Here is a 27273-nt window from a genome sequence, read left to right on the forward strand (position 1 = left end):
AGTCCAATAATAAGATATGGCCTCCTAATTTCCCAAATGAATTACAGCTGTATGAAAACATTGTCCTACCAGGCTCCTTAATATTGATACGTTAATATATAGAACATCAATCAAGCACATACAGAAACTATACTTCAGACTGAGCTTCCAGGCATATCTACCATTTACCCATCTCACCCAAACTGGTCTTCAAGATGGGTCAACTTCATAGTTACATAGTTACATAGTTAAATTGGGTTGAAAAAAGACAAAGTCCATCAAGTTCAACCCCTCCAAATGAAAACCCAGCCCCATACACACACCCCTCCCTACTTTTAATTAAATTCTATATACCCATATCTATACTAACTGTAGAGCTTAGTAACACAATAGCCTTTGATATTATGTCTGTCCAAAAAATCATCCAAGCCATTCTTACAAGTTTAGAAAAACCATGTTGTACTGTAAAGCAGAGGCCACTGGGAAGTTCTTTGAGAACCTCTCTGTACCCTACTATTACATATAAGGACATTAGAAGTCACTTCAAAGGCACAAGGCTGCAGACTGAGTTATACAGGGAACTCTTGAGTATCACTCATGTATTATAAGGGATAATGTACCCCTTACTGTATATGATAATAGTATTAGTCACTGAGGGGTTCGGTAACCAAATAAAGACACAATGCTTCAGGCTTTTAATAACCCCTAATGTTGATCAATGATGGTGAAGAATCACATGAAAGTGCTGAGCTTGATGGTCAGTTGTCCCTTTTTTTAACCAAAATGACACTGTAACTGTGTAATACATGACCTTTAATAATAAGAGAAAATGAAGCCTATATTCTTGGTGAATTTCAAGTAGATATATAGTATGATGAACCTGTTTAATTCTAACTTATCATCTGCGGTATATATAGTGCTGCGTTAGTAGTATTAGTTCTCGCTTTAATTCTTTTAAATCTGGAGGCTGGTGGACCATTGAAGTGAGTAGACTGTGGGATGTATTTCTGTGGTTTGAGTGACTGGTCCTGAATCTGTAGGATTTATTAATCATCTAGCATAAAAGAGTGACAAATAGATGAGTATTTTTCTGTTTCCATTAAACTAGGTGCATTTGTCCATTATACGTTCATTACTATAACACTTTTATCCTGTTATGGGCCAGGTGCCGATATATGTATTGACATTTGTAAGCCAACGTTTCATTATGAGGACATTATAGAGACTGTCTATTGATTTGGAAAACAATATTAATGTTCTTTATGGGTTTTCTTGTTGAGTAGACAAGAGTCCTCCCATGTCTGAAAGATGCCTAGTGCCGACCTTATTGTAGAAGCAATCAGTTAAGTTTATCGGAAAAGCTAAGCACACGTTCGTCCATTTTTACAAGATACCAGAACATGAAGGCTGTCCAGGTACAGAAAAAAAGAACTAATTTTGCCTAGTCACCCAACAAATGGATCCATTCTTGATTTTATTTATATGGTAGGCCAAACGTGGCTCATTCGATATAGTTGTATGTTCTTTGGCTATGTTCAAAATGAGGCCACATACTGTAGCCCATATGTGTGCATATGGGAGAAAGGGACCAATCACGTGAGCTTCCTTTGGTCTACGGATGGTGTACATAAGCCAATGGTCTTATAGTGAGCCACAGCAAACTTTGCCGCCATATTGAAACAAGACATAAGCCAGATCTGCCAATGTGATATATTTTTTCTTGGGTTTCCAGCAATTTTGAAATCAGTTTGAATTTTAGCAGGTGCTATAACATATTACTATAACATATTACATAAAGGAAAGAGTCTGATGCTGATGTGAAATGATTAATCTAGTATGTTAACGTGATTACATAATGAAATTAGTTTAAGTGAAGAGAAAATTCAAAAGTGCAGGGGAAAAAACCTTTAATCTGAAATTCTCTTTTTTGAAATGAATATTTATGCTAATTCATTCTTAGGCTACTTATTTATACTTAGAGAGTATCGGTTATTGTGTGTGTTGACGTGCTCTGGCTTGTTAAATGCTAATTGCAGATTAGTTTAAATGCTCTAATTGTTCTAAAGAGTTCTATATTTTCTAATGGGTTTCTTGATGTGTTCCTGTATATTTGTTGTGCCTTTCTTTTCATTTCTACTTTTTGTCACATAGGCAGGTTAATTGGCTCCCGATAAAAATTGGCCCAAGTGTATGAGAATGTGGTAGGGACCTTAGATTGTAAGCTCCACTGGGACAGGGACTGATGGGAATGATGTATACTTTTTGTGGAATATGTTGGAGCTATATAAGTAAAAGATACAGGTATGGAATCTGTTTTATGGAAACCCGTTATTCAGGAAGCTCCAAATTAGTGGAAGGCCATCTCCCATATTATTCATTTAAAAAAAATAATTCACATTTACATTGCAATTCACATTTTATAAATTATTTCATGTTTCTCTGTAATAATAAAACAGTACCTGGTACTTGATCCCAATTAGGTATAATTAATCCTTATTAGAATGTAAAACAATCCTACTGGGATAAATTAAAGTTTAAATCATTTCTTAGTAAACCCAAGGTATGGAGATACAAATTATGGAAAGACCCCTGATCTGGAAAACCACAGGTCTCATACATTTTGGATAACAGGTCCAATACCTGTAATAATAATAATGGCAAAATACAGCATTAGCTATTTTAATGAGTGTTGGATATGCCAGTCAGAAGCCTACAATAAGGCCTATGGCACATGCAACGTTTTTCCACCATTATATTGTAGCCTGCGCAGAAATATCTGATACCTCTTGGCACTGACATGAAATTACATGCTACCTCCTGTGATTGGTGTGTTTTTGTTCTGAAATCTAGAATTGTTGATCTTAAAACTGCTTCATCATGTTGGCCAATGTCACGTTGAGGAGAGTTTTAATAGTGATTCAGAGTATGGCATATCATATAGGAGTAACATTGCCCACAGAACACAATTACAATTAGAAATAAGTATAATTTAGTTCATGAGTGTCTGATAAAAGTACAGTTATTCTATCTTGATAGTATAGAGAACTTTATAATCCATTGAAGACGTCACACCTACAGAGCATGGTTGAACCTTCCGAACTATCAAGGACTATTCAGTCCTGCAAATAAATGTGCCTTTGTTAGTGAAGAAATTAAAGCTGATCATGGTTAAATATTTTGCACATAGCAGGTCTCATCTCAAGGCTTAATATCGACAATGAAATAGAAAAGCTGAATCAAAGCTTTAAGCTCGATGCCCATTATCTAACCATCCAACTAAAATGCTTTGCTTTCTACTCACAATGGATCAAGTACACAAGAAACTGTAGTTCCATAGTAGCTGGAAAGCTGAAAGTTGTACTTCAAAGTGACCCCCCCTGTTCTCCAACACAGACCTCGATGATGGGGAGGATTGGTTGGTCAATTCACTATCAAGTCAGTAGAAACATTTCTAGCTATGATGTCCTGTTCAAAATAATTCTGCCACCTGGAAGTCCAGCTGCCCCATGTTGACTTGCTTCCTATGTTCAAACAACCCATGGTCTTGGCAAGGTTCCTCCATTACACTAGAGAGGGGGTACATCTCACTCCTCTGCAGTGTTGAAAGTCAAAGTTTATGGTTAAAACATGAAGTTCAGCTTTTGAAGTTATATTCACTGTGTGGAAGTACAGTTTAACTAATGGCCTTTATATATTCTCCATCATTAATCTGTATGGCCAAGCTCTGCTTCTGTCCTACAAGAGCTCTAAAAGTCTCCATCTCCTGCCTGTCCTTCCTGCTACCGACCCTGACTTTTCTTGCCACCTTCCTTTTAGCACTTGGCTTTCACATCTGCCTCTACCCTCATAATATAGATCCACCCAAAATCCTCATGTGGCATGGCTGGTTTCTATGCAAAGCTAAAGATCTCCACTTTAGGTTGCCCCCATAAAACCATATCCATATATTGCATACAGAATTTTCTGTCTAAATCAGTCTCTCCTTCCATGGAGATATGGGGCTTAAACTACAGACATGGGTCATTAGAATGCATCTGACAAGGGTTGAATATGCCTTTAAGAAAGGGTTCTTTTAAGTCTGTTCCTTTTTAGCACTATATAGTGAAATTATTCCACTGAATTAGAATGATTATCGGGAGGTTGTATGTATCTGTTTTAATTCTAAATGGATAATAATCCATTTATATCTATCTATTATTTATCTGTCCGTCTATCCTGTGCTTCTTGAAGGGATAAACTGATGAGATATAAATATGAATAGAATGGTGCATCTGTGCTTTTCCCTCCTGTATATTTTGTTTTTCAAAATGCTTGTGCTGAGCTGTAGTTTAGTCCAGACAAATGATAAACGTCCTGCAGAGCAACAATAATTTATTTGCATCAGGCGACATTTGTGAGCTTGAGCTTTTAGTCTTAGGCTTTTATACCCACCTACAGGGCCTCGTGCTTCAAAGTATGAAAGAATAGATTTGCTTAAATGAATTGTAATAATACCTTTTCTTTTGTGAAATTTTCTTTAAATGACATTTCCTTTCCAGTAAAAAGAAACTTCACTGATGAATACTGTGTATATGTGATTGTTTCAAAAGCAGTGATTTACAGTCATGTTAAAAAGTTTAGGAACCCCTCTTAATTCTGTTAAGGTTTTTTTTTATTATTATTATTAGCTGAACTTTCAAAGTAGCAACTTCCTTTTAATATATAACATTCCTTATGGAAACAGTAGTATTTCAGCAGTGGCATAAAGTTTATTGGATCAACAGAAAATATGCATCATAACAGACGGGTGCATAAATTTGAGGATATTACATAAATTTAAAGGTTATTTTTGACCATTCGTCCATACAAAATCTCTCCAGTTCAGTTAAATTTGATGGCTGCCGAGCATGGACAGTCTGTTTCAGATCATCCCATAGATTTTCCATCATATTCAAGTCGGGGGACTCCAGAATATTGTACTTGTCCCTCTGCATAAATGTTTTTGTAGATTTCCAATTGTGTTTAGGGTCATTGTCTTGTTGGAATATCCAACCCCTGCAGCTTAACTTCAACTTTGTGACTGATGCTTGAACATTATCCTGAAGAATGTGTTGATATTGGGTTGAATTCATCCAACCCTCAACTTTAACAAGGGCCCCAGTAGTCCCTGAACTAGCCACACAGCCCCTGAACTTGCCCCACAGCCCCACAGCATGATGGAACCTCCACCTAATGTGACAGTCGGTAGCAGGTGTTTTTCTTGGAATTCCGTGTTCTTTTTCCCCCATGCAAAACACTTTTTGTTATGACCAGATAACTAAATTTTTGTCTCATCAGTCCAGACTTCTTTGTTCCAAAATTACTGTGTTACTAGATGAGCTTTTGTATACAACAAGCAAATCTGTTTGGGGCGTGAGTGCAGACAATACTTCTTTCCCATCACCCTGCCATATACCTGTAGATATTCTTTGTGCAAATTGAGCTGAATTGTAGAACGATGTACAGAACAATGTACAATAGGAGCAGAAGTATACAAATGGCTTTAATCCCCATCCCCTATGTATATGTGTGTTATTTTGTGTGTGTGTACTGCCTGCTTGTGTGTTGCCGCTGTATAGTTGCCATTTAATAAATAAAGCCCATATAAGACTATTTTTGCAGCTGTGTTCATTTATATTGGATATGCCGATGCTTCACACTGGGAGAAAGTAAAATCTTGCTGTTTTAAGGCTAAGGGGCAAATTCACTAAGATTCGTAGTTGCGCCAGTGTCCGCTTCGCCGCACTTCGCCAGACGAATTTTCGCCAGCGCTATGCAAATTCACTAAAATCCGAAGTTGCGCTCAGGAGAAACGAAAGGTTGCGAAGTTGCACTAGCGTTAATTCGACAGGCAAAGTGAAGTTACGCTAGCAATGCTTAATTTGCATACGGCGCCAAATTGAATTTACAATGGAAGTATACGTAGCAGCACTACACAAGCCTGGGAAACCTTCAAAACATCAAATAAAATTTTTATTTTGCCCTACACATGTGCCCACTGTATAGTTAAGGTGCCATGAGTAGATAGGGATTACTTTTTTTGAAGCAATCCCTACCTACTCTATTGAACTTCACTTGGTCTGAGGTGGCGAAAAAGTCTAGCGTAAAAGGTAGCGTTCAGAAAAATGTGCGCGTCAGTGAATTTGCGTAGCTACGTCCAGGCATAACACTAGCGAATTTACGCCAGTGTCCGTTAGTGAATCAGCGAATTAACGAAAATGCGCTACGCTAGCGAATTAACACTAGCGTTAGGCGCTTTGTCCTTTAGTGAATTTGCCCCTAAGGCTTTAAATGCCGCTGGTTACAAGGCACCATAAACAACGGCATCAAAATCTGAAATGAAAGATTCCCCCAATAAAGCCAAAATAGGAGACACTGGGGGTGACCATTATAGCCGGGAAGAAGCGTTTACATTCATTAAACATTGCGAGCTAAAGACGTAACAGATCTGAAATTGGTTTCACGGGTCGGAAAATGCTCGAGAAATCAAAGAGTATTTTGAGTTACACTTTAACAAGCTCAGAGGTTTTAGTCTAAGCAGAAGTCTACATAAATATTAATTATATTGCACAACTTGCCTGCCCTAAGCAGTCAACCAGAATCAAATCAATGTGGGAGGCTGGGACGGCTGGTGAATAAGGTTGATAGAGCTGTTTTATGAAAGAGGAAAACATCTTGAACTTAATCAATTGTAAAAAGAAATTGTTCTTGATCCTTCTGAGTTACTCTATCAGCAATACATTAAGGAGATCTTGGCTCTAAGTGCAGAAAAGTAGGAATGGTAGGAGTGGCATTTGTGTAAGCAGAGCAGTCCAAGGTTGAAGGTTGCAACAGTCACCCAACTCTCTTAAGACAGAATTCCTCCACCACCACATGAAGAGTTGTAAGGTCTTAGGATGGGTAAGTTATGGTTATTGTAGAGGCCCACTAGGTGGTGGCAAATGTTTGCCTTGCCCATTGAACATCTTTCTCTGGTTGGGTGGTCCTGTAGACCAAAGAATTGTGTTCAGTACGGGCCTGAATTTATGGGAATGCCACAAAGGCCTGGCTTTAAAGTGATAGGATTCCTTGTTGATGTACCACCAGGCTTCATCTGCACCAAGTACTGCAGCTGGGTGTGAGCAGCAGTTGAGATGTAGGGGTGCATGTTATGGGGGATTGTAAGTAGTAGCAGGGGTGGTGCAAGTGGTCGAGACAGGCCTAGGGATGCCCCACCATAAAATCTGCCCCAGTTTAACGGTATTTATGGCAAGCATTCCTTGGAAGGCTGTTTGTATCATCAGGTTGTCATAACCTAACCTAATATGTTCATAATTGTTAAATTATTTTAATTTGTTAATGAAATCTGTGCCATTCATCCATCCCAAGCTGGACTTGCTCAACCTTAGTTTCGTGGTGGTTCAAAAGGGGAATTGGGTGCTACCCTAAGAATGTTTTAGGGTTAACAAATCCACTAAACAGGCTACAATCCTTAAAGACTGGTGACACAGCATGCAGTTTTCTTTAAGGATAGTATTGTCCCATAAGAGTAACTGTATTGCATTAATGACATGGCTAAGTCACCATCTTCAAGAAAATGACATACTGGAACTGTACAAGATAACTAACTGTACCTGGGCATTTCTCTGCTTTCTAATAGTTTGAGGGACTTATTGATGTAAAATCTCTGTAATGTGCCAAGTCCCTGGTAAATAATAATCATAATCAAGTTTTAAGAATTCCAGCTTTATTAACAATGCACATATTTATTTCAGGAACATGTCTTCTGCAACATCTCCCATCATTCTGAAATGGGACCCGAAAAGCTTGGAAATCAGGACTCTTACTGTGGAAAGCCTGTTGGAGCCACTAGTAACCCAGGTAAGGTTGAGGTACTTATCATACATAACTAAGCACCAGTGGGGATGTCCATGGATGAGGTGCATTTCATTTGCTCTGTTATGGAGTCTCATTAGATTCTGTTTGGAACTAGAGCCAATTTAGTAACATGTATGCTGTATGTGGCTTCAAAGGCTCTTTTAAATCTTTGAAAAATCACAATATTAGTGAATGCAACCACTTCTTTCTTTGTTCTTTCTTTTGTGTCTATACATCAATTCCTTTCTTCAAAAATGATATATGGCAGTTTGATAATCGTAGCTCCCATTGTGGAATAATGGGAATTGACTTTTTGAAGGGGCAGTTTGTCTTTAAGGACATTTTTAGTATGTTCTAGGCCAGTAATCCCCAACCAATAGCTCGAAAGGCAACATTTTGCTTGTCAACCCCTTGGATGTTGCTCTTAATTTTTGAATTTGGAGGCAAGTTTTGGTTGCATAAAAAACAGGTGTACTGCCAACTGGAACCCCCAGAAGGCTGTCAGTCCCCATAGGGACTACCAAATAGCCAACCATAGACCTTAGTTTGTATTGACCATGTTTGTATTGCTCTCCAACTCATTTGAATATGGCTCACTGGTATAAAAGTTTGGGGACCCCTGTTCTAGGTGGGAATATTCCATGCAAATTTTCTGTGGTCTTCATTATTTATTTTGTATGACCTATTTCCAGCCTGCAACTGAAAATGCTAATCTGGACATCTGGGTCACTGGCTCCCCAACAAGCAAAATAACAGATTACTGTGAGGCTTCAGTTTTGATTCTATTGCTTATCTTGTGTTCTTAAAACCTTTAAGAGAGAGAGAGAGAGAGATAAGTATATGTGGGTGCCTCAGCTCTTTCAAAACTACAGTTAGTTTGAGTAAAGCTCTCATGAGCAGTTAGCCCTTTAACAAAGCATTCTGCAGAGACATGGCACCATGTTCTTTTTTTATGTGGATGACACAAGCTCTACCTTGAAACTAAAAGGATTACAATATTAGAGGGACCATTTACAAAGTGCTAGGCAGGGTGGATAAACAGGAGCAAACCAACATGATTATGCCCACTTGCACCCTACCATGTACTTTCCTGCAGGTCACAACAGGGTGCCATAGGGAAAACAGAAAGGGCAGATCTGCGTTGTGCCTACCGCTCAGCACCTAGTGCTTATTTTAGGGTGCTCTAGCAATAGCTTCCAGGGTTTACATATAATCACAATATTTCATGAAAATTACTAGAAGTCAGGTTAACTTAAACATAATGTAGGATATCGTCTGTTTACAGGAGGTGAGCACTGGCCATTTGGTAGAACCTGCTCTAAAGTCTAACCCAGGGGTGCCCAAAAGGTAGATTGGGATCTACCAGTAGACCTTTAGCTGGTGATCAGTAGATCTCAAGACACCGTCAACAAACAATGTGTCTAAATCACATTCCTATTTCATGCTTTTCATTCAGATATTTATTATGTTAAGGTTACATAACAAATAGTTGTTTGTTAAATATAGCAATATAAAATCTCTCATAAATCAATATAATATTTAAGTAATATTTTCCATGGAACAGAATGCTTTTATGTATGTAGATCATAATGAGACAACAACACTTAAAGTAGACCTCTCATTATTAAAGTATGGCCACTTCTGGTCTAACCCAATGATCAATATTAACAAGTGTGACTTAGGCGGCTAATATTGACCAACCGCAGAGAGTGCCTGATTGGTAACAATAGCAAATAGCAATTGTATTCATAATGATTGCTCAACACGCAGTGAGCCTGGACGCTGTCAGAGCTGCTCTCTCTATTATCTGATATGAACAACAAAAAGGGACTGATTCATGAAAAGTCGCAGGTTGCAAAATATTGTTGCTTTATGGGGCTCAGATTCTATGACATGGTAACGCCTCTCACTCTGACATCATGTTTGCTTATCCTTATGCTTATTCAATTGGTCAGGATTAAATGTAGCAAAAAATAGAAAGTGCCTTACATGTACTCCTGGTCTGGAGAGAGAATAATAATATTAACATTTTGCACTCACTGCAATTAAAAGAGGAAACTTCATATACTGTAGCGGAAAGTGCACACAATGCTTTCTGAGAGTTACATTCTGCTCATTCGGGTCTGTTCTGCTGGGCTTTTTTAGCTGAGAAAATAATCCCTGGAGTGATAAATGGCAAGATAAAGCTGATTAGGAAGCACCCATTATAGCTGCTTATTAGATACACTTCTCGTAGGCTTATTAGTCCGGATGCAGAAAGAACATAAGAGTTGAGCTCTGTTAGATTTGCAGATACTTTTTCAATTGGACAATTCTGAGAATCGGAAGATCTACTCATTATTTTGGGTCAAACATTGCCTTGCGGGGGGAGGTGGACAAAATGATGGAAATATGGGACAATGAAAATTACAATTAGTGACGGGCAACATTTTTCAGCAGGTATGGATCTGTATTAAAATTTGCTCAAAATTCCACCAGGAAAACAATTATCTGCAAAAAAAATGCCCATAGACCGCAATGTACAGTATTTTGTGCAAAAAGTCGCTGTGAAAAAACACCCATAGATTCCAACATGTTGTACAAGTCGTTGCAGAAATAATTGCTCCAAGAAAATGCCCATGATCCACTGTATTTTGCACTGGAAATGTTGCCATTGCCTTCAGTGCTTTTCTCAAATTACCAGTCTGTCAAATCCTATAATGCTCACTTACGCTCCAACTCCCCGATGGAGCGGGCAAGATTGGCCGGGGGTACACCTGCTGGGACTCCCCCTGGAGTCCCTCCGACTCCCGCACGTTAGACTCCTTGGTCTGTGTTTCAAGACGGGTTGGGTGGGACAGAGACATCCCCACTGATCCCTGGCTGCTCCAGCCTCCAGCAGGACCTCCCACCCTTCAATATCAGGGACAACTGTATTTCTGCTACAAGATCCTTTTAAAGATCAGGTACTTTAGGTTCCAGTGCTTTTCAAGCAACATTAGACATTCTGAAAGGATAAAAGTTTTGGTTTCAAATATCGAGCAAGTGAAAATAATGTTTAAATTATTATTGCTTTAAAATGTTCTGTTGCTGCTCCTTTTGGAGGTATCACTTTCTCCTTATGAATTTCATATTTCAAAAGTCATAGGCCTTACGCCAGCACCCTAACTAGAGACATTCTTTCTAGTGAACATGCAGAACCTAGACCAGGTCAGCAATGGACCTAGGCACTGACTGGCATGGTGAGATTAAATAATAAATACAGGTTCCCCTCCTCAGTATCTACTTGAATATCTCACTGTTCTAACTCATTCTCTGAATCAGATTTGAATAAATAAAGTTTTCCACTGATAAAGCTTAAAACCATATCCCGGAGCCGGTAGAATTCCCCATGTTTGGATCATTTCTCAGGTAAGAGTTTTCAGTCCGCTCCAGGCAATATCCAGGGAGTAGAGCGAAGTACAGGAGATGCCGTCAGTTCACTGTGAGTTCAGCAGACAGAATCAGTGTTTCGGGTGCTCCCTGTGGTACAGACAGTTACATCTTGAATGAAAAGTAGAAGAGGATTACAATGCAGCAGGAGGATGAATTAAAGCAATGGTTGTCTAGTATTTAAGGACAAGCCTGGCTTAGGGGTCAAACTGTCCAAGCTCCCTTGAGCTTATAAAAAGGTTGCAGATGTAAAAAACTCAGGTTTCAGTCATTCAGCAATAGTTCTAAGAATATCAAAGACAGCAAATAAGATTCAATTCCAAATCTCACCTTAACTGACCATCACCATCAAGCTGGGCTTTCAGGTGTATCTAAATAATCATTCAGCCCTAATCTCACCACAACCAACCTTCAGACTAAGGACATTAGGCTGATATGACAGGGTAGACTTGAGGCTGTTTGTGTTTTACTCAACTTGATTTTTCTATTGCCCAACTGGTTGGGTGACTCAAATGCTCTGCAGCTTAATAATCAAATCACTAACAGCTAAACACTTGAAGGTCTGGCTACTGTAGTCACTATTTTCAATCTCCTTGAGGGCCCAATAATACAGCATGTTATAATACTATTGTTTGGCTGCTGTCCAGTTAGATAATCCCCAAAATTCAAATGAAAATGCATTTACGTATATATAATTGGAAACCATTGAGCTTCTGTCCCCTGAACTTGGTGGTGTTGCAGTAGATAGAACTTCACACATAGCTGTAATTCAACTCCCCCAATTTGGGGTTGGCCCATAACCCCCCCCCCCCCGCTGCTTATTCATTACTCTGTATTTTTTTTTGCTGCACCCAGGGTCAGTCTGGCCTGGTGGAACACTGTAAAAAACCTATGTGCGCCTGCTAACCTAGACCTGCTCCCTGCCCTGGGTGCTGCACCCTTACCTCCCCGATCCTGGCCATGGCAAGTTAAAATAAAGGTACATGGCGGGCAGAGGGGGGTTGTGGCTGGGGAGGAGGACCCAAAAGTGGAGGGGGGGCTACAGCTGGGTTGGGGGACCTGGGGATGTGTGGCCACCTGAGGCAGCAGCCCTGGACCTCCCAATCCGACACTGGCTACACATATTGACGCAGGGAACCCTGGAGGTCCAGGCCAGAATCGGTGGTACACTTGACTCTCATGCTAAACACCAGAAATGGTGCCAAGAGGACTCAGAAATAGTGATGGGCGGATTTGTCCCGAAAATTTCACGAAACAAATTAAGTCAATGGGAGTCAAAATTATTTTGATGCGCGTTTATTTTCGATGCCCACGTAAATTTTTATATGTGTGCCTATTTGTCCAAATACATTAAAGTGAATAGGCGTTCCGAATAACTTTGATGCACAACAATTTTTATGCACGCTACTATTTTTCGCCTGCAAATTTTTGCCGCAGTTTCACAAATTTATTCGCTGGCGTCGAAACACGGAAATGTGCAGCAAATTCGAGCCTGGTGAATTTATTCACCCATCACTACTCAGAAACTGACAGTTGCATCAGGAACAATGCCCCTGGTGAGCACAAGATTGCTGGGATTCCAGGAAAAAAAAACCTCTCTGAATTATGGAAAAATGAACATGTCAATTGCACTCCAAATTGCACTTTGCTCATTGCATTTTGCTCACTGCGCTTGCGATGTATATGACCCCTATGTAGATTTCTGTCATTGTACTTTACACACTACACCTGTGCTTGTAAATGTCCCACAATTCCCTGCCATAAAGGAAGACAGCAATGATGGGGGTTTTTTTGATAGAAAGGAAGTACAATACATGTATGGGACCTGTTATCCAGAATGCTCGGGACCTGGGGTTTTATGGATAACGAATCTTTCCCTAATTTGGATCTTAATACCTTTAGTCTACTAGAAAATCATATAAACATTAAATAAACCCAATAGGCTGGTTTTGCCTCCAATAAGAATTAATTATATCTTAGTTGGGATCAAGTACAAGCGACTGTTTTATTATTACACAGAAAAAGGAAATCATTTTATAAAATTTGGATTATCACAACTAGTGATGGGCGGATTTGTTCCGTTTCACTTCGCCACAAATTTCACGAAATTTGCGAAACTGGTGAACAATTAGCGAAATGGCGATTTTGATGCCGGCAACAACTTACTGGCGTCAAAATGGGCACCGGCATCAAAGGTGACACCGGCGCCAATTAAAGTCAACTTTGACACTTGTGTTAGAAACTGTTGCCGGCGTCAATTTTTTTTTGACGCCGGCGAATTTTCGCCAGCCAATTTTGCCGGGAAATACGCAAATTCATGTCTGCCGAATAAATTTGCCCATCACTAATCACAACCCTTATATGGCACCCCAGGAACCTTTTTCATGCTTGTGTTGCTCCCCAACTCTTTTTACATATGAATGTGTCTCATGGGTGAAAAAGGTTGGGGATCCCTAGACTAGAATGACAACAGCCCCAGTTAACTTATAGTCTTATTAGCATGTATTTCTACTATGTGTATCCTCATTATCTCCAGAAGCATTTGCTCTATAGAGGGTAGGGAATGGTACCCCACATGACCCTTATACCTGCAGGGCCCCCAGACGTGTCAGGGGCCAGGCCTATCTCCCCTATAGTTACTGAATTCACATTGACATAAAGGGGGTGATATAATAAAAGGCACTAAGTTTGCCCAGGAGCAGTAACTCATAACAACCAATCAGAAAGCAGCATTTACTGGTCTCCTGTTTAAAATCAAACATATTATTGGTTGCTATGGGTTACTGCTCCTGGGTGAATTTAGTGTCTTTTATTACATATGGGGGAAAGTCTTCCTATGGCATGGGATCAATGCACAGTGCTAATGCCACTTCTCTCCTCTGCGCAAGCTGTTAGTTCTGCTGAGCAGGCATGTGACCTCGAGGCACTGATTTAAAAAGGGTCAGGTCAGAGATAATGCTGCTATAAAAGGCTTAACCTGAATAGAAAGTGTTACCTGTGACCCTCTAAGCACAGGAAACTGAATAATCCCTTCTGATAGATTATACAGGGGGTTTCTGCAGAATGCACACATGTATAATGAGAGCAGAGGATAATGCAACCTTTGGCCATCTAGTGGCATTACTGTGAACTGCAACTCTGCAGCTTTACCCCACCCCCCAATGTTCTTAGTGGTGATGGGCGAATAAATTCGGCAGGCACAAATTTGCGGGGAATTTCGGCATTTCGCCGGCAGTGAATAAAATTGTGAAACTGCCTCTAAAATTCACAGCTGTCAAATAATTTTGGACGCGTGACGGAAAAGTCGATCGCATCAAAACCATCTCGCGTCAACATTATTCGGACGCCCATTGACATCAAAATTAACGTGAGCATCAGAATTGATGCAGGCGTCAAGATTCGCATTTCGCATATTTTTCACCAATTTCCGAATTTCGCAGGAAATTTGAGAATTTTTCTGCAAAGTGAAATGGGACAAATTCGTCCATCACTAGTTTTAAGCAATGAACACACCAATTATAATTTACCTACTAAATCAGCAGTGCAAATATTCCAAGAATTAAATACAAAGTAGCCATTTTTTTTAAACAATTTTAAATAATTCTAAATGTAAACTCAGTTGGAAACGGTTTATCCGTTTGTCTTCCATGAATCTTGCAACAATGTAGCAGAAGTCAGTTTTCCCTCTGTTTGTCTCTATTCGTCTACGTTGTTTCATGAGTCAGAACCAGTAGTGCAGAAAACAGCAAGATTCTGTTTCTAAACAAACCTTTTTCATTTTGGGAGATGTTACCAGTGTGTAACCGGGGGTTTAATTCTCTGTACATAGACACACTCCAAATTAATTTGGTATCCAGTTCTGTAAAGCAAAATGCTACATCGAATTTGCAAAACACATTGAAGTCATTGGGCGTCAAAATTAATTTGAGGCGAGTCAATTTCGACGCCAGCAACAATTTTTATATGCGCCCCTATTTTGTCCAAATGCATTAAAGTCAATAGGCGTCCGAATATTTAAAAAAAAAAATTATGCGTGCGACTATTCTTGCACACGCCTAATTTTTTTTGTCGCTGAATTTTCACTGCAGTCTCGTGAATTTATTCGCTGGCAGCTAAACATGAAAATTTGCTGTGAATTTGCACTTCACTAGTGACAGTCCGTTCAGGCTGCATGGTTCTGCCGGCAGTTAGTCTAGCAGCAGTGATGGGCCATTTATCCTGTTTAGCTCCGCCGAAAATTTAATGAATTTCCCGTGAAGTTCGCAAAATGGTTAAAAATTCACGAAACGCAAATTTTGATGCCGGCAACAATTCTGACGCTGAAAGGCAATTTCACAAATTTATTTCCCGGCATCAAAACGTGGAAATTTTCCACAAATTCACTCCTGCCGAATAAATTCACCCATCACTATCTAGTGGGGGATTCTGGGAGTTCAAGAAAGTGTCGGTTAAAAAGGCAAAGGCAATGCACTAGCGGTGGCAAAATGCGAGTCTATGGAGGTGAAGGCACAAATTGTCATGGGAAAACTGATTATGCTGAGACATGTCGATGAAAGAAAGGCCCCGGGCATGCCCACAGCGGAGCTATACACTGTAGTAAATGGACTAAGTGCAATGAGGAAAAACAAAGCAATAATGCAAATGTAGGGGAAATGTAGGGGGAAATGGGGAGGTCATTGAGGTGAAACTGGACTCAGGAGCAATAATAAGAATAGTAAGGCATGCTCCAGGCATAGGGTGTCCCATTCCTATTGTAACCCTTTCATCACCCCTTTTGTCATGTTACATCCATGTATACAATTATCTGATGACACGGGACAAACCTGAGCCACTCCGCAGTGGTATTGGGAGAGACTGGGTACCTGGTACTTATAAGCGCAGTGACTTCACCTCGTGGGATCCAGGAATGCACCTACGGGTGGCCCCACTAGGAAACTGTAATACTACACACAGTAGTAAACGAAACAACTTTTTATCTGAAAGTAAATGGCCAACTAATAAAACAGCACTGCTAACAAGTGGCAATAGAAGCCTCACTAACTAACTAGACAGGTGCAAACTGTCTCAATAAGTAAAGAATGCAAAGTCCTTTCATGTATTTCCAAACAAATGCAGTCTCTGTAACCTTGGAACACTCCTTTCCTATGAATAAAGATAATATTCACTCCAGAAGTCTCTTTGGATGCTTTACACAGAATCTTCAGGCGAGTCAAACACTTATGGACACACAGTGCAACTACCAGCCCCTTTGGATACTCAGATAAGATTCCCCTGCAGATGCTGAATCTTCCAGTCTGGACTCCTCTCACACTGTCTCTCCAGGCACAGTATCTGCCTTCCCTGTGCCAGTCTGATCCAAATGACAGTTTTTGGTTGGCCTTCCAGCTCTCTGGGCAATCCTACAGCTCACTGGTCTCTTTTAGTGATGGGTGAATTTGTCTTGTTTCGCTTTGCCAGAAAATTTGCGAATTTGGTGCGAAATTTGCGAAACGGAGAAAAATCTGCGAAACAATTCTGATGCTGGCAACAAATCCAACGTTGGCAACAATTTGACACATATTAAAGTCAATGGGCGTGCGTTTAATTGTCATTGGCATCGGAATTGATGCCGGCATCAGTATTGTCGTCGGCATCAAAAAAACTTTGACGCCGCAAATTTGCGTCTGGCGAATACATTCGCCCATCACTAGTCTCTTTCTCTCCCCACCTCATGGCTTTCTCTGCACTACCTCCTACATTATAGTAATTGCTTATAAAGGCCAACAAATCCAATAATTTACCTACAACAGATCAGCGGGTATTTAGAATTGTACCCAAAGGTGAACAGCACCTACACCTACAGGCGTCAGTATTCCCTGAAATATAATAATAATATAATTCCAAGACTGCAAGTATCTGTTCCAGTCAATGAGGTGTTGCAGTCGCTGGTCACTGGCAAATAAAACCCACTGCCTTGATCACATTTACACCTATTAGGACATAACAGATTATGAAAGTTTAGCTGACAATCATTTACTTACCTCCCAACTGTCCTGTTTGCTGAGAGACAGTCCAGATTTTCACAGTTTAGCCCCCGGGTTTCTTACTAAAATATCACAACTTTCTGTTTGATCTCCTGCACTGATGCCAGAAAAATATGCAAAGTTTCTGAAACTTAATTAAACTAAGGCTTTTTGGCAGAGATCCCAGAACACTGAGCAGTTGCACTTAAATACATTTGCATACCGTCTCGATTTTGACAGCTCAACCCACAGTCCCAGATTGTTACTGAAATGTCCCGACTTTAGATCAAAGTTTCTTACTTAATTGGCTTTTGGCCCAGAAAAGATACCTTTGTAACAATTTAAGATAAGCAAAGAAACAACTGTAACAATTTGAGATAAGCAGGTCTCTTGGGGAAACTGTGATTTGCATCTTAAAGGGCAATTCAACTTTATGAGTAAAACTGTAATAACACATTAAAACCACCAGAAATGTGTTCAAACTTTCATAACCTGCCAAATGTTGTAAAATGAACATGGTAATTAGTGGGTGTGGCCACAAAATCGGCGCATTCAAAAAGTTTCACCATGCTCCGCCCTCCAAAACTTTTAGTTCCTCTTTATATTTCCAAAATGCTGGGAGGTATGTATTTGTAACAATTTAAGATAAGTAAAGATACAATTGTAACAATTTAATATAAGCCGGTCTCGAGACTCACAGTTTAAAGGGAAATTGCAGCTTCATTAACAACACTGTTATACCACATACAACATGGCCCTAAAAGTGCCAGAAATGTGTTCAAACTGTCATAACCTGCCAAATTTTGTAAAATGGACATGGTAATTAGGGGGTGTGGCCATAAAATGGGTGTGGTCATTTTTTTCTCCACTGTAGCGTAGCTAAAGTTTTTGTTCCTCTTTACATTTTTCAAATGCTGGGTGGTATACATTTACAGGTTCTTCGGAAAAGCAAGTTTGCCGGCATAACTGCTCAACAGCAGTGATGGGTGAATTTATTCGCTAGGTGCAAATTTGTGGTGAATTCGCTGCCGGCGAATAAATTCACGAAACCGCCTGTGAATATTCGTCAGCGTAAAAAAAAATGGACGTCAGCATCCAAAAAAATGGATGCTAGCGTCAAAACGAGATGCCGGTGCAGTTTCACAAAATTTTCGCCGAATCGAAATGCCCCAAATTTGCCAATCACTACTCAACACGAGGCCCATGGGCTGAATGTGCCCTTCTGTGATAGATTTTCATGCCCTTGAGATTGGATGAGAGCTTAATTGACCCCTTGGGATGATAATTTTAATACAGGTATGGGATCTGGAAACTCATTATCCAGAAAGTTCTGAGTTACGTAAAGACTCCATTATAATGAAATTATTCAGTTTAAAAAAAAAAAAACAGTTGCTTGTACTTGATCCCAACTAAGATAAAATCAATCCTTATTGGAAGCAAAACCAGCCTATTGGGTTTATTTAATATTTACATGATTTTCTAGTAGACTTAGGGCCATATTTATCAAAAGTGAAAATTCTAATTTAAAAAATTTAGAATTGAAAATTCCAATTTTTTAAAAAATTTAAAAATTCTAAATTAAAATGTTTTAATTGCGAGCTAATTTTTGTGTACTTCAACTAGGGAATAGTCCAAATTTGATTTGAGTTTGAAAATTGAATTTTGAAATTTATCATGTACTGTCAATCGACTTTGATCAATCGCCATCTAAAACCTGCTAAATTGTTGTTTTAGCCTATGGGGGACCTCCTAGATATTTGGAGTCAATTGGTGGACTTTGAAAAATCTAAGGGGGTTTTTTTTTTGGAAAAACGTTGAATCGAATGCGCTATCACTTCGATTTGTACGATTTTAATTTGATCGAAAAACGGACCTATTCGGCCAAAAAAAAACTTCGATTTAATTTCGGTTGGTCTTTTTGAATTCAAATTCCGAAGTTTTTCAAATTCGAAATTCGACCCTTGATAAATCTGTCCCTTAAGGTAGGAAGATCCAAATTACATGAAAAATTAATTCTGGCATTGTGGATAACAGGTCCCAAACCTGTATAACCTGGGCAGTCTCCTATATACAGGTACAGGTAGAGATATGAGCAGCTTTCATATAAAAGGGCTGAGTTTCTGCTCAAAATAAAAATTCCCTTGTTTCACTCCATTTGTTATTTGTTGGGTCTGAACTATTGTGTGAACTTCATTGTGCAAAGAATCAAGGTTTTAGTATTCAGCTGTATCACTCAGGCAAGATGTGATATATGAGAAATGTGATGGAAATTGCTGCTTTGAGATCGAGAAATAAATGTGAGCGTCTCAAGGATTATTATCTTTCACTAACTGATCCACAGCTTTATATGAAGTTTATTAATGACACAGACACCAAACCAAAATGCTTCTCCTTTCACTTTCTATAACATTCATTTATATGTAAAATACAAATTGATTTAAATAAGACACCACCATGAAAAAAATGACATTTGTATTTTCACATGAAAACAGTTTGTATAGGGGTGTGTATTCGTACAGACTTATTCTCATTTTAAAAGGCAGCAGTCCTGTCCTGCTTTATGGCAGCTGAGATTCTAGCTATCTGTATAACAGAACATTCTGTCCCAGTGGCTGCACAGATCCCTGATTATATTTAACATTTTATTGATATGATTGTTCATAGTATACAATAACTCCAGGCAGACTTAATAAACAGATAACATGTACATGGTAAATGGAATGTTTTCAAGGCTTTCTCTCCAGTGGGAGAAGAGTCACTGGGGCTCATTTATCAACACTGGGCAAATTTGCCCATGGGCAGTTACCTATAGCAACCTATCAGTGATCAGCTTTTTAAAGCCAGCTGCAAGTAAAACAATGAATGCAGCAATTTTATTGGTTGCCATGGGTTACTGCCCAAGGGCAAATTTGCCCATTGTTGATAAATGAGCCCCACTGTCGGCAATTAAAGCAAGTCGGACATTAATATTTAGAGGTGCAATTTAAAAAGTAGACTCAAGACAGGCAGACGGCACTTCTGGAAAAGGTTTATTGGGGTGCTGCAGCTACCCCAATAAACCTTTTCCAGAAGTGCCGTCTGCCTGTCTTGAGTCTATTGAATGTTAGCAGTGGGGACACTGCTTGACAGGGCACCTGGATAAGTATATGCGGTGAGCAGTAGCGGTCCTTTACCTTTTGTTTCCGATCCTCAATTTAAAAAGTAGGTACATTCAATTCATGGCAACCAATCAGTAGCATCAATCTATGCTTTCAAAAAGCAGTGCAGTGAATGCTACTTGCTGATTGGTTGTTGTAGATTGCATATGGATATGGCAAACAAAAAAAGAAATATATATTGAAACTGTGACTTCAATGTATCAGAGTGCGGCCAATTCATCAGGAATTTAATCTTGCCCATAGTGAGGGCAATGCCAATTTTTAGTACTTTCCTTAACAGATGAATGGTTGAATTACTCTATTAATTTGAGTGTCATCCTCTGTACTTTTTCTAGTTTAGACAGACAGATAGATACATAGATAGATTAATGATTGACAGATTAATAGATAGATAATAGTTTGATTGATGATTATGACGATAGATAGATACAAGATAGATAGATGAGACTAGATAGATAGACAGATAGATTGATGATGGTGATGATGATGCTGATAGATAGATAGATAGATAGATAGATAGATAGATAGATAGATAGATAGATAGATAGATAGATAGATAGATAGATAGATAGATAGATAAATAGATAATAGATAGATAGATGATAGATAGATAGATAGATAATAGATAGATAGATAGATAGATAGATAGATAGATAGATAGATAGATAGATAGATAGATAATAGAGTAATAGATAGATAGATAGATAGATAGATAGATAGATAGATAATAGATAGATAGATAGATAGATAGATAGATAGATAATAGATAGATAGATAGATAGATAATAGATAGATAGATAGATAGATAGATAATAGATAGATAGATAGATAGATAGATAGATAGATAGATAGATAGATAGATAGATAGATAGATAATAGAGTAATAGATAGATAGACAGATGATACAATATAGATAGATAGCTGACCGTGGTCATAGATGATGATTATGATGATAGATAAATGATAGAGTTTGATAGATTGATAGATATTGGTGCTGTAGTGCTCCCCCCACGCAGTACCACGTGCCAATGCAATGTTTACAAAAAAGTTGCAAGAGCTGCGAGCGGAAGGCTATTACTAATGGTGGGCGAATTGTTTGCCTTGTTTCACCCACAGACTTTAATTGGCGTTGGCGGCATTTTGCCAGCTGCAAATTTTTGGCGAAATGAAACAGGTCAAATTCACCCATCCCTAAGTATTTTGTCTTATTAGGGGAACTTAATAAATTGCCACCCCAACTCCAAACAAAGAAATAGATGCAGAAGACACCACAGCAGTATTCAACTACCTGTCCTTGTCTTTTAAAATAAACAGTTTGTGGTTGGAAATGGATATTGGTAAAAGTACACTCTCCAGCTGATTTCCCTATCCTGCAATCACCTTTTTATTTTTCATGACAGTAGATAGTAGTTTAATACCCTTAGATAATTCTTGAAATTTGTTAATCAGTAGCTGATCATCAATTTTCTCTTCCAAAAGGCCCATTAATTCAATTGGAAAGAGCCCGTTGAAAATGATCAGATATCCTTCAACGTCTCCACTTCATCCATTAATCACAAAACGGTGCAGCGATAATTCCAATCAGCTTGGTGGCTAATTGATGGAGTAGGTATTAACGAGAGAGGATTTGAGAAGGCCGGATTCATTTTACTGACGACTGATTTTACAGCTTTTTATGGTTTAACAATGCTAACCATGCTGTCAGGCTCATTCATCATTAAATGTAGATTTAGATTACGCTGCAGTGCAAAGTTTTAGGATAATAAAATTAGCCTTGGGCCCCTTATCAAGATCAAATTATCTGGCATGAAATATCTATATCTCATAGAAATAGCCAAACTTTTTATTGAATATGCTATCATTTTGAGGGTCGACAGAGGCAATCAAAACATCCAACTGTACCTGAAGATGCTTGGAACTTTGGAAACTCTTGAACTATAGTTATATCCGTGGCACTACAGCAGGCCATGAAATCTATTTGGCCAAAAGAACGTAGACACCTGTCTGTCCAACATCTCATTCCAAAACCAAGGGCATTAATATGAAGTTGGTTCTTTCTTTGCTGCTAAAACAGAATCTACATGCTACTCTTCTGGTTAGGCTTTCAGCTAGATTTTGGAACAATTTTGGATGGGAAATGCCTAGATTCGTATGTAGAAGGTTGAGCACTAATGTTGGGGATCAGGCTTGGCTCACTTCAGAGTTCCAGATTATTCCAACTGTATTGGGTTGATGTTAAGGCTCCAGTCAGGCCAACCAAGTTCTTCCATTTCCATGTGCATTTGCAAAATAAAATTATAGCTGGTTGGTCTATGATGTTCTCCAGCGTGAAATTGCTGTAAAGTCTGTAAGGTCTGATAGTGCTTCTACTCTGTACATAGAACCCATGTACAAGATTGTTGATGGGAGAAAAAAAACCATTGTCTATTAATTTCTTCCATTCCCATCTCTGCCAACTCATTCTGTATGGACCCTTATGATGGGGTTATTCTCCTGCTACAAACAGGAAGGGGCCTTCTATCCCTGACTGATACTGGAAAGTAATAAGAATGGCATGGTCAAGAGTGTCATTGTCATTATGTAGTGGCGTCTGTTTTGGCAATGCTGTCTGTGGCTTAAATAGCCAGTTCAAATAATTTGAAGGTGTGTCTTCATTCATTTAGCCATACTGTATGTTGTATAGTATAGTGCACTGCCCAGTCAAAGGGAAAGCAGAACACTGATTTCAGCACTTTCTATCCTGATAGAAGGAAATTAAAATGACCAGGTGACACTGCCATAAAGAAACAGCACAATATTTACACTGTTCACTTGTTACACCATATTTATTAATGGGTGTGTGATTTTCTGGATGACCTGTTGGTTTTAAGGATATTTGTGCCTTGTAGAAATGTAGATCATCACAGGAATTACTTAGTGTGAAGGTTTAAATTCTCAGGTTACTAATCAATGTATGATCTGCTCAGAAATAAACAAAAAACACAAGAAGTGAGCTACAGGAGCAGTTACTGCAAGGGGCTCCAGGAGCAGCTGCTTTGGATTCTTCAGAACTGGATAAACAGTGTTGGCATTTTTTTGTAGAGGTTGGTGGTAGATCTGATATGTCATGGGTAGTGATGGGTGAATTTATTCGCCAGGGCGCGAATTCGTGGTGAATTTGCGCGATTCACCGCCAGCGAATAAATTCGCGAAACGCCGCAAAAATTTGCCGGCGTCAAAATTTTTTTTCTAAAAAACGGACGTCGCCGTCAAAAACGGGCGCTGGCGTCACAAACGGGCACCGGCGTCAAAAAATGGGCGCCGGCGTCAAAAACGAGACGCCGGCGCCGTTTCGCGAATTTTCCGCCCATCACTAGTCATGGGACACATCATTTAATAGACCTGCTTCAGCAGAATTCTGCACTGAAATCCATTAGACATATTGGGCTAGACATATTGACAGTTTCCCAGCTGCCCCTCAGTCATGTGACTTGTGCTCTTATAAACTTCAGTCACTCTTTACTGAGGTACTGCAAGTTGGAGTGATATCACCCCCTCCCTTTCCCCCCAGCAGCCTAACAACAGAATAATGGGAAGGTAATCAGTTAACAGCTCCTTAACACAAGATAACAGCTCCCTGGTAGATATAAGAACAGCACTCAATAGTAAAATCCAGGTCCCACTGAGACACATTCAGTTACATTGAGTAGGAGAAACAACAGCCTGCCAGAAAGCAGTTCCATCCTAAAGTGCTGGCTCTTTCTGAAAGCACATGACCAGGCAAAATGACCTGAGATGCACCTACACACCAATATAACAACTAAAAAAATATACTTGCTGGTTTTATATGGTAGAGTGAATTATTTGCAGTATAAACAGTGTCGCCATCAAAAAAATCATGACAGAATCCCTTTAATGAATGATTCTGACTTGCCCTCAGTATGGGGGAAGCCTGATTTATAGATGACATATTTGGTTCTCAAGGGTTAGTCAATATGAGTGGAACTAATTGTCAGATAAATTCCTTGTAAATGCCAAATGGATTAACCATAAGATATGGCAATGTAGCCTGAAGCTCTGAAGTTTTGCAGGCTATAAGTTGTAGCATCTTGTGACCTTAGATAATTGAAAACCCTGGTTGACCCCTAGTAGAAAGGTCCAACTTGTTTGCTCTCTTGCAGTAGGAAGATATGGAACCTGCAACTTGAGGAATCTGTTCCATGGAGCATCACCATCCTTCTAAGTAATAGTTGTTGCTTTATTACTAGTTGAGCAAAATGGTGCCTGGTTCTCCTTTTCCCTGTGTTGTAATTCCTTAACCAAAAAAAACCACTCAACAGCAAGTAACATTAGAACAGAATCAAGTTGGTTAATTTCTTCTTACACCCTGGTCAACTCTTAGCTCTGTTTATGTTTTAGTTTGTCTTATTTGTGAAAGACAGTGGGAAATACGACCAGGCTGAACAACTCATAGAACCCTGGACCTGAACAACATAACATTAGAAAGGATATTCACCTGCAGCTAGATATTATGGGTATGGGGCCATACATATATCCCCTTAACATTATAGATCCATTCAAACTAAACCTATGTAGCACAGAAAGACAATCATAATTCCCTGATCTAGATATGCTGTTAGGTGACCCCCCACCATCAAACAAATTTCTCATTCATTGTAATTGCCAGACAAAATGACACCTACATGAACAGGTGTGACGTGGAAATGTTAAATTATGGCAATGAGATGCCTGCAGATGAAGGCAAAGCAGGCTCCAAGCATATCCCCAGGTTAGTAATGTAGCACATAAAATATGCACACATAATAATCAAGTTAATATTAATAAACAGCTCCGTTTGTAATCAAAATAAATGGGTTTCCACAAGTTCATTTAAATAATTCATTTTAGCTGATTAATAATAAAATGGAATATTGAAACCAAATATTTAGTTGAATTTTAAATTTAGGGGAGATAATACTTTGTTAACAGCAGATATTTTCCTATCCTATGATGGTATCTCTCTCTACATGCTATGTGCAAACTTGGGGGGCTCCTGCAGAATTGTGGAAATGGTCCCCCGTATACCACTTGGCTATTTACCCATATGCCCCCATTCATATTAGCCTCAATGTGGGAGTGAACCATTCCCCAACCTTTTTTACCCATGAGCCACATTTAAAAATAAAAATAGTTAGGGAGCAACACATGGATGCAAAAACTTATTGCAGTGCCAAATAAGAGCTGTGATTGGCTATTTGGTAGTTCTTATATGGACTGGCAGCCTACAGGAGTCTTTCTTTTTTATTTAACCAAAACTTGCCTCCAAGCCTGGAATCGAAAACTAAGCACCTGCATTGAGGCGACTGGGAGCAACATTCAAGAGGTTGGTGAGTAACATGTTGCTCAGGAGCTACTGGTTGGGGATCACTGGAGTATATTGTCTATCAGTCATACGAAAGCTACATCATAATATGGTGATCAGTCTACATTCTAAATATTTTGTATTTCCTTTACAACTTAGTTAATGGAATGTTCTCGTGCTCGTAAAGATTGTTCTAAGTCTATAAGCATTGTTTTTTTTTGGTTTTTTTATTAACAATTTTTGCAATTTACAATTATTATGCAGTGGAAGGAAGAGGAAAAGGGGAGGAAGAAAAGAAAGAGAGGGGAGGAAAGGAGACTGAGGTGCATTGTTATGCTCCAAAGACCTATACATGGCACAACCATGAGAATATTTTTAAGTTATTATTGTCTACAGCAAAGGTCCCCTACCCTTTTTTACCCATGAGCAACATTCAGTAAAAAGAGTTGGGGAGCATCACAAGCATGAAAAATGTTCAAAATAAGGGCTGTGATTGGCCATTCCACAGGCTTTATGTGGACTCTGGCAGTGCATCTGTTTTTTTTATTCAACCAGGACTTGCCTTCAAGGCACAAGCTTGGCCATCAACATACAAGTGGTTGGTGAGCATGTTACTCACAAGCCACTGGTTGGGGACCACTGATCTATAGGTCTGAGGAATGGTTATATTCTATTGCTCTCACTAACTCCAGCCCCCTCTAGCCCCATTAATCTTCTAAAGCTCAATGTATGTTGGTTCTGGAGATACTCTTTACAAAGCTTCCCATAGATAGATGCACAAAGCAAAACATTTTCCAAACTGTTGTAAAGTACATGAATACTTATGGCTGGGATATTTATCATGTACATGTGTTTTAGGTCAGTGGGATATTGCTGGAGCCCCTTACAGAACCTGCACCTGTAGCTCATTTCTAGTGATGGACGAATTTGCGCCGTTTTGCTTCGCCGGAAAATTCTCGAATTTCCCGCGAAATTCACAAAATGGCGAGAAATTCGCAAAATTGCGCGGCGTCTCATTTTGTGACTCCGGCGGCCGTTTTTGAATTTTTTCAGGCAAATTTGCCCATCACTATTTTCAGGCGAATTCGCCCATCTCTATTCATTTCTTGTGTTTTTTGTCACAGGCTTCAAAGGGAATTTTACTTCTGAGCATTGATTTATAACCTGAAAAATTGTTCTTTGCCTGAGGCTCATCCATCCTGCCTGCACGATTTTTGGTGGCCCCATTATGCAAACTTTAATGCGTGTCCCCCGGTGACCTTGAATTATCGGATAGCTCCATAATAGCCTATTAACGATTTTACATTTGTTTGTACCTCTAGTATTATGTTGTGCTGAAACTGTTACCAGTGAGACAAATAATGAATAGACTTTTCTTTTTAAACATAGATTTTGTGATTATGCCGCTGCCAGTGAAAGAAATCCAATCTGCTGTGGGGGGTGAAATCACGCGTTTCCACATAAAGATTTGGCTTGCAGAAACATTGTTTTCTATTAATAATACAGT

The 27273-nt window shown here is 39.2% G+C and overlaps 1 protein-coding gene across 6 annotated transcripts in view; it reads left to right on the forward strand.

Moving 5' to 3' along the window:
* Nucleotides 1–27273, forward strand: part of LOC108706501 (catenin alpha-2) — a 922761-nt gene that overhangs the window by 77346 nt on the left and 818142 nt on the right. For all 6 annotated transcript variants that reach the window (XM_041579366.1, XM_018242985.2, XM_018242984.2 and 3 more), the window contains exon 2: nucleotides 7752–7857. In XM_041579366.1, coding sequence (XP_041435300.1) covers nucleotides 7756–7857 — 102 coding nt within the window. In that variant the 5' untranslated portion in view covers nucleotides 7752–7755. The remainder of the gene's footprint in view (nucleotides 1–7751; nucleotides 7858–27273) is intronic.

This window comes from Xenopus laevis, chromosome 1S (assembly GCF_017654675.1).
Source record: "Xenopus laevis strain J_2021 chromosome 1S, Xenopus_laevis_v10.1, whole genome shotgun sequence".
Lineage (NCBI taxonomy): Eukaryota > Metazoa > Chordata > Amphibia > Anura > Pipidae > Xenopus > Xenopus laevis.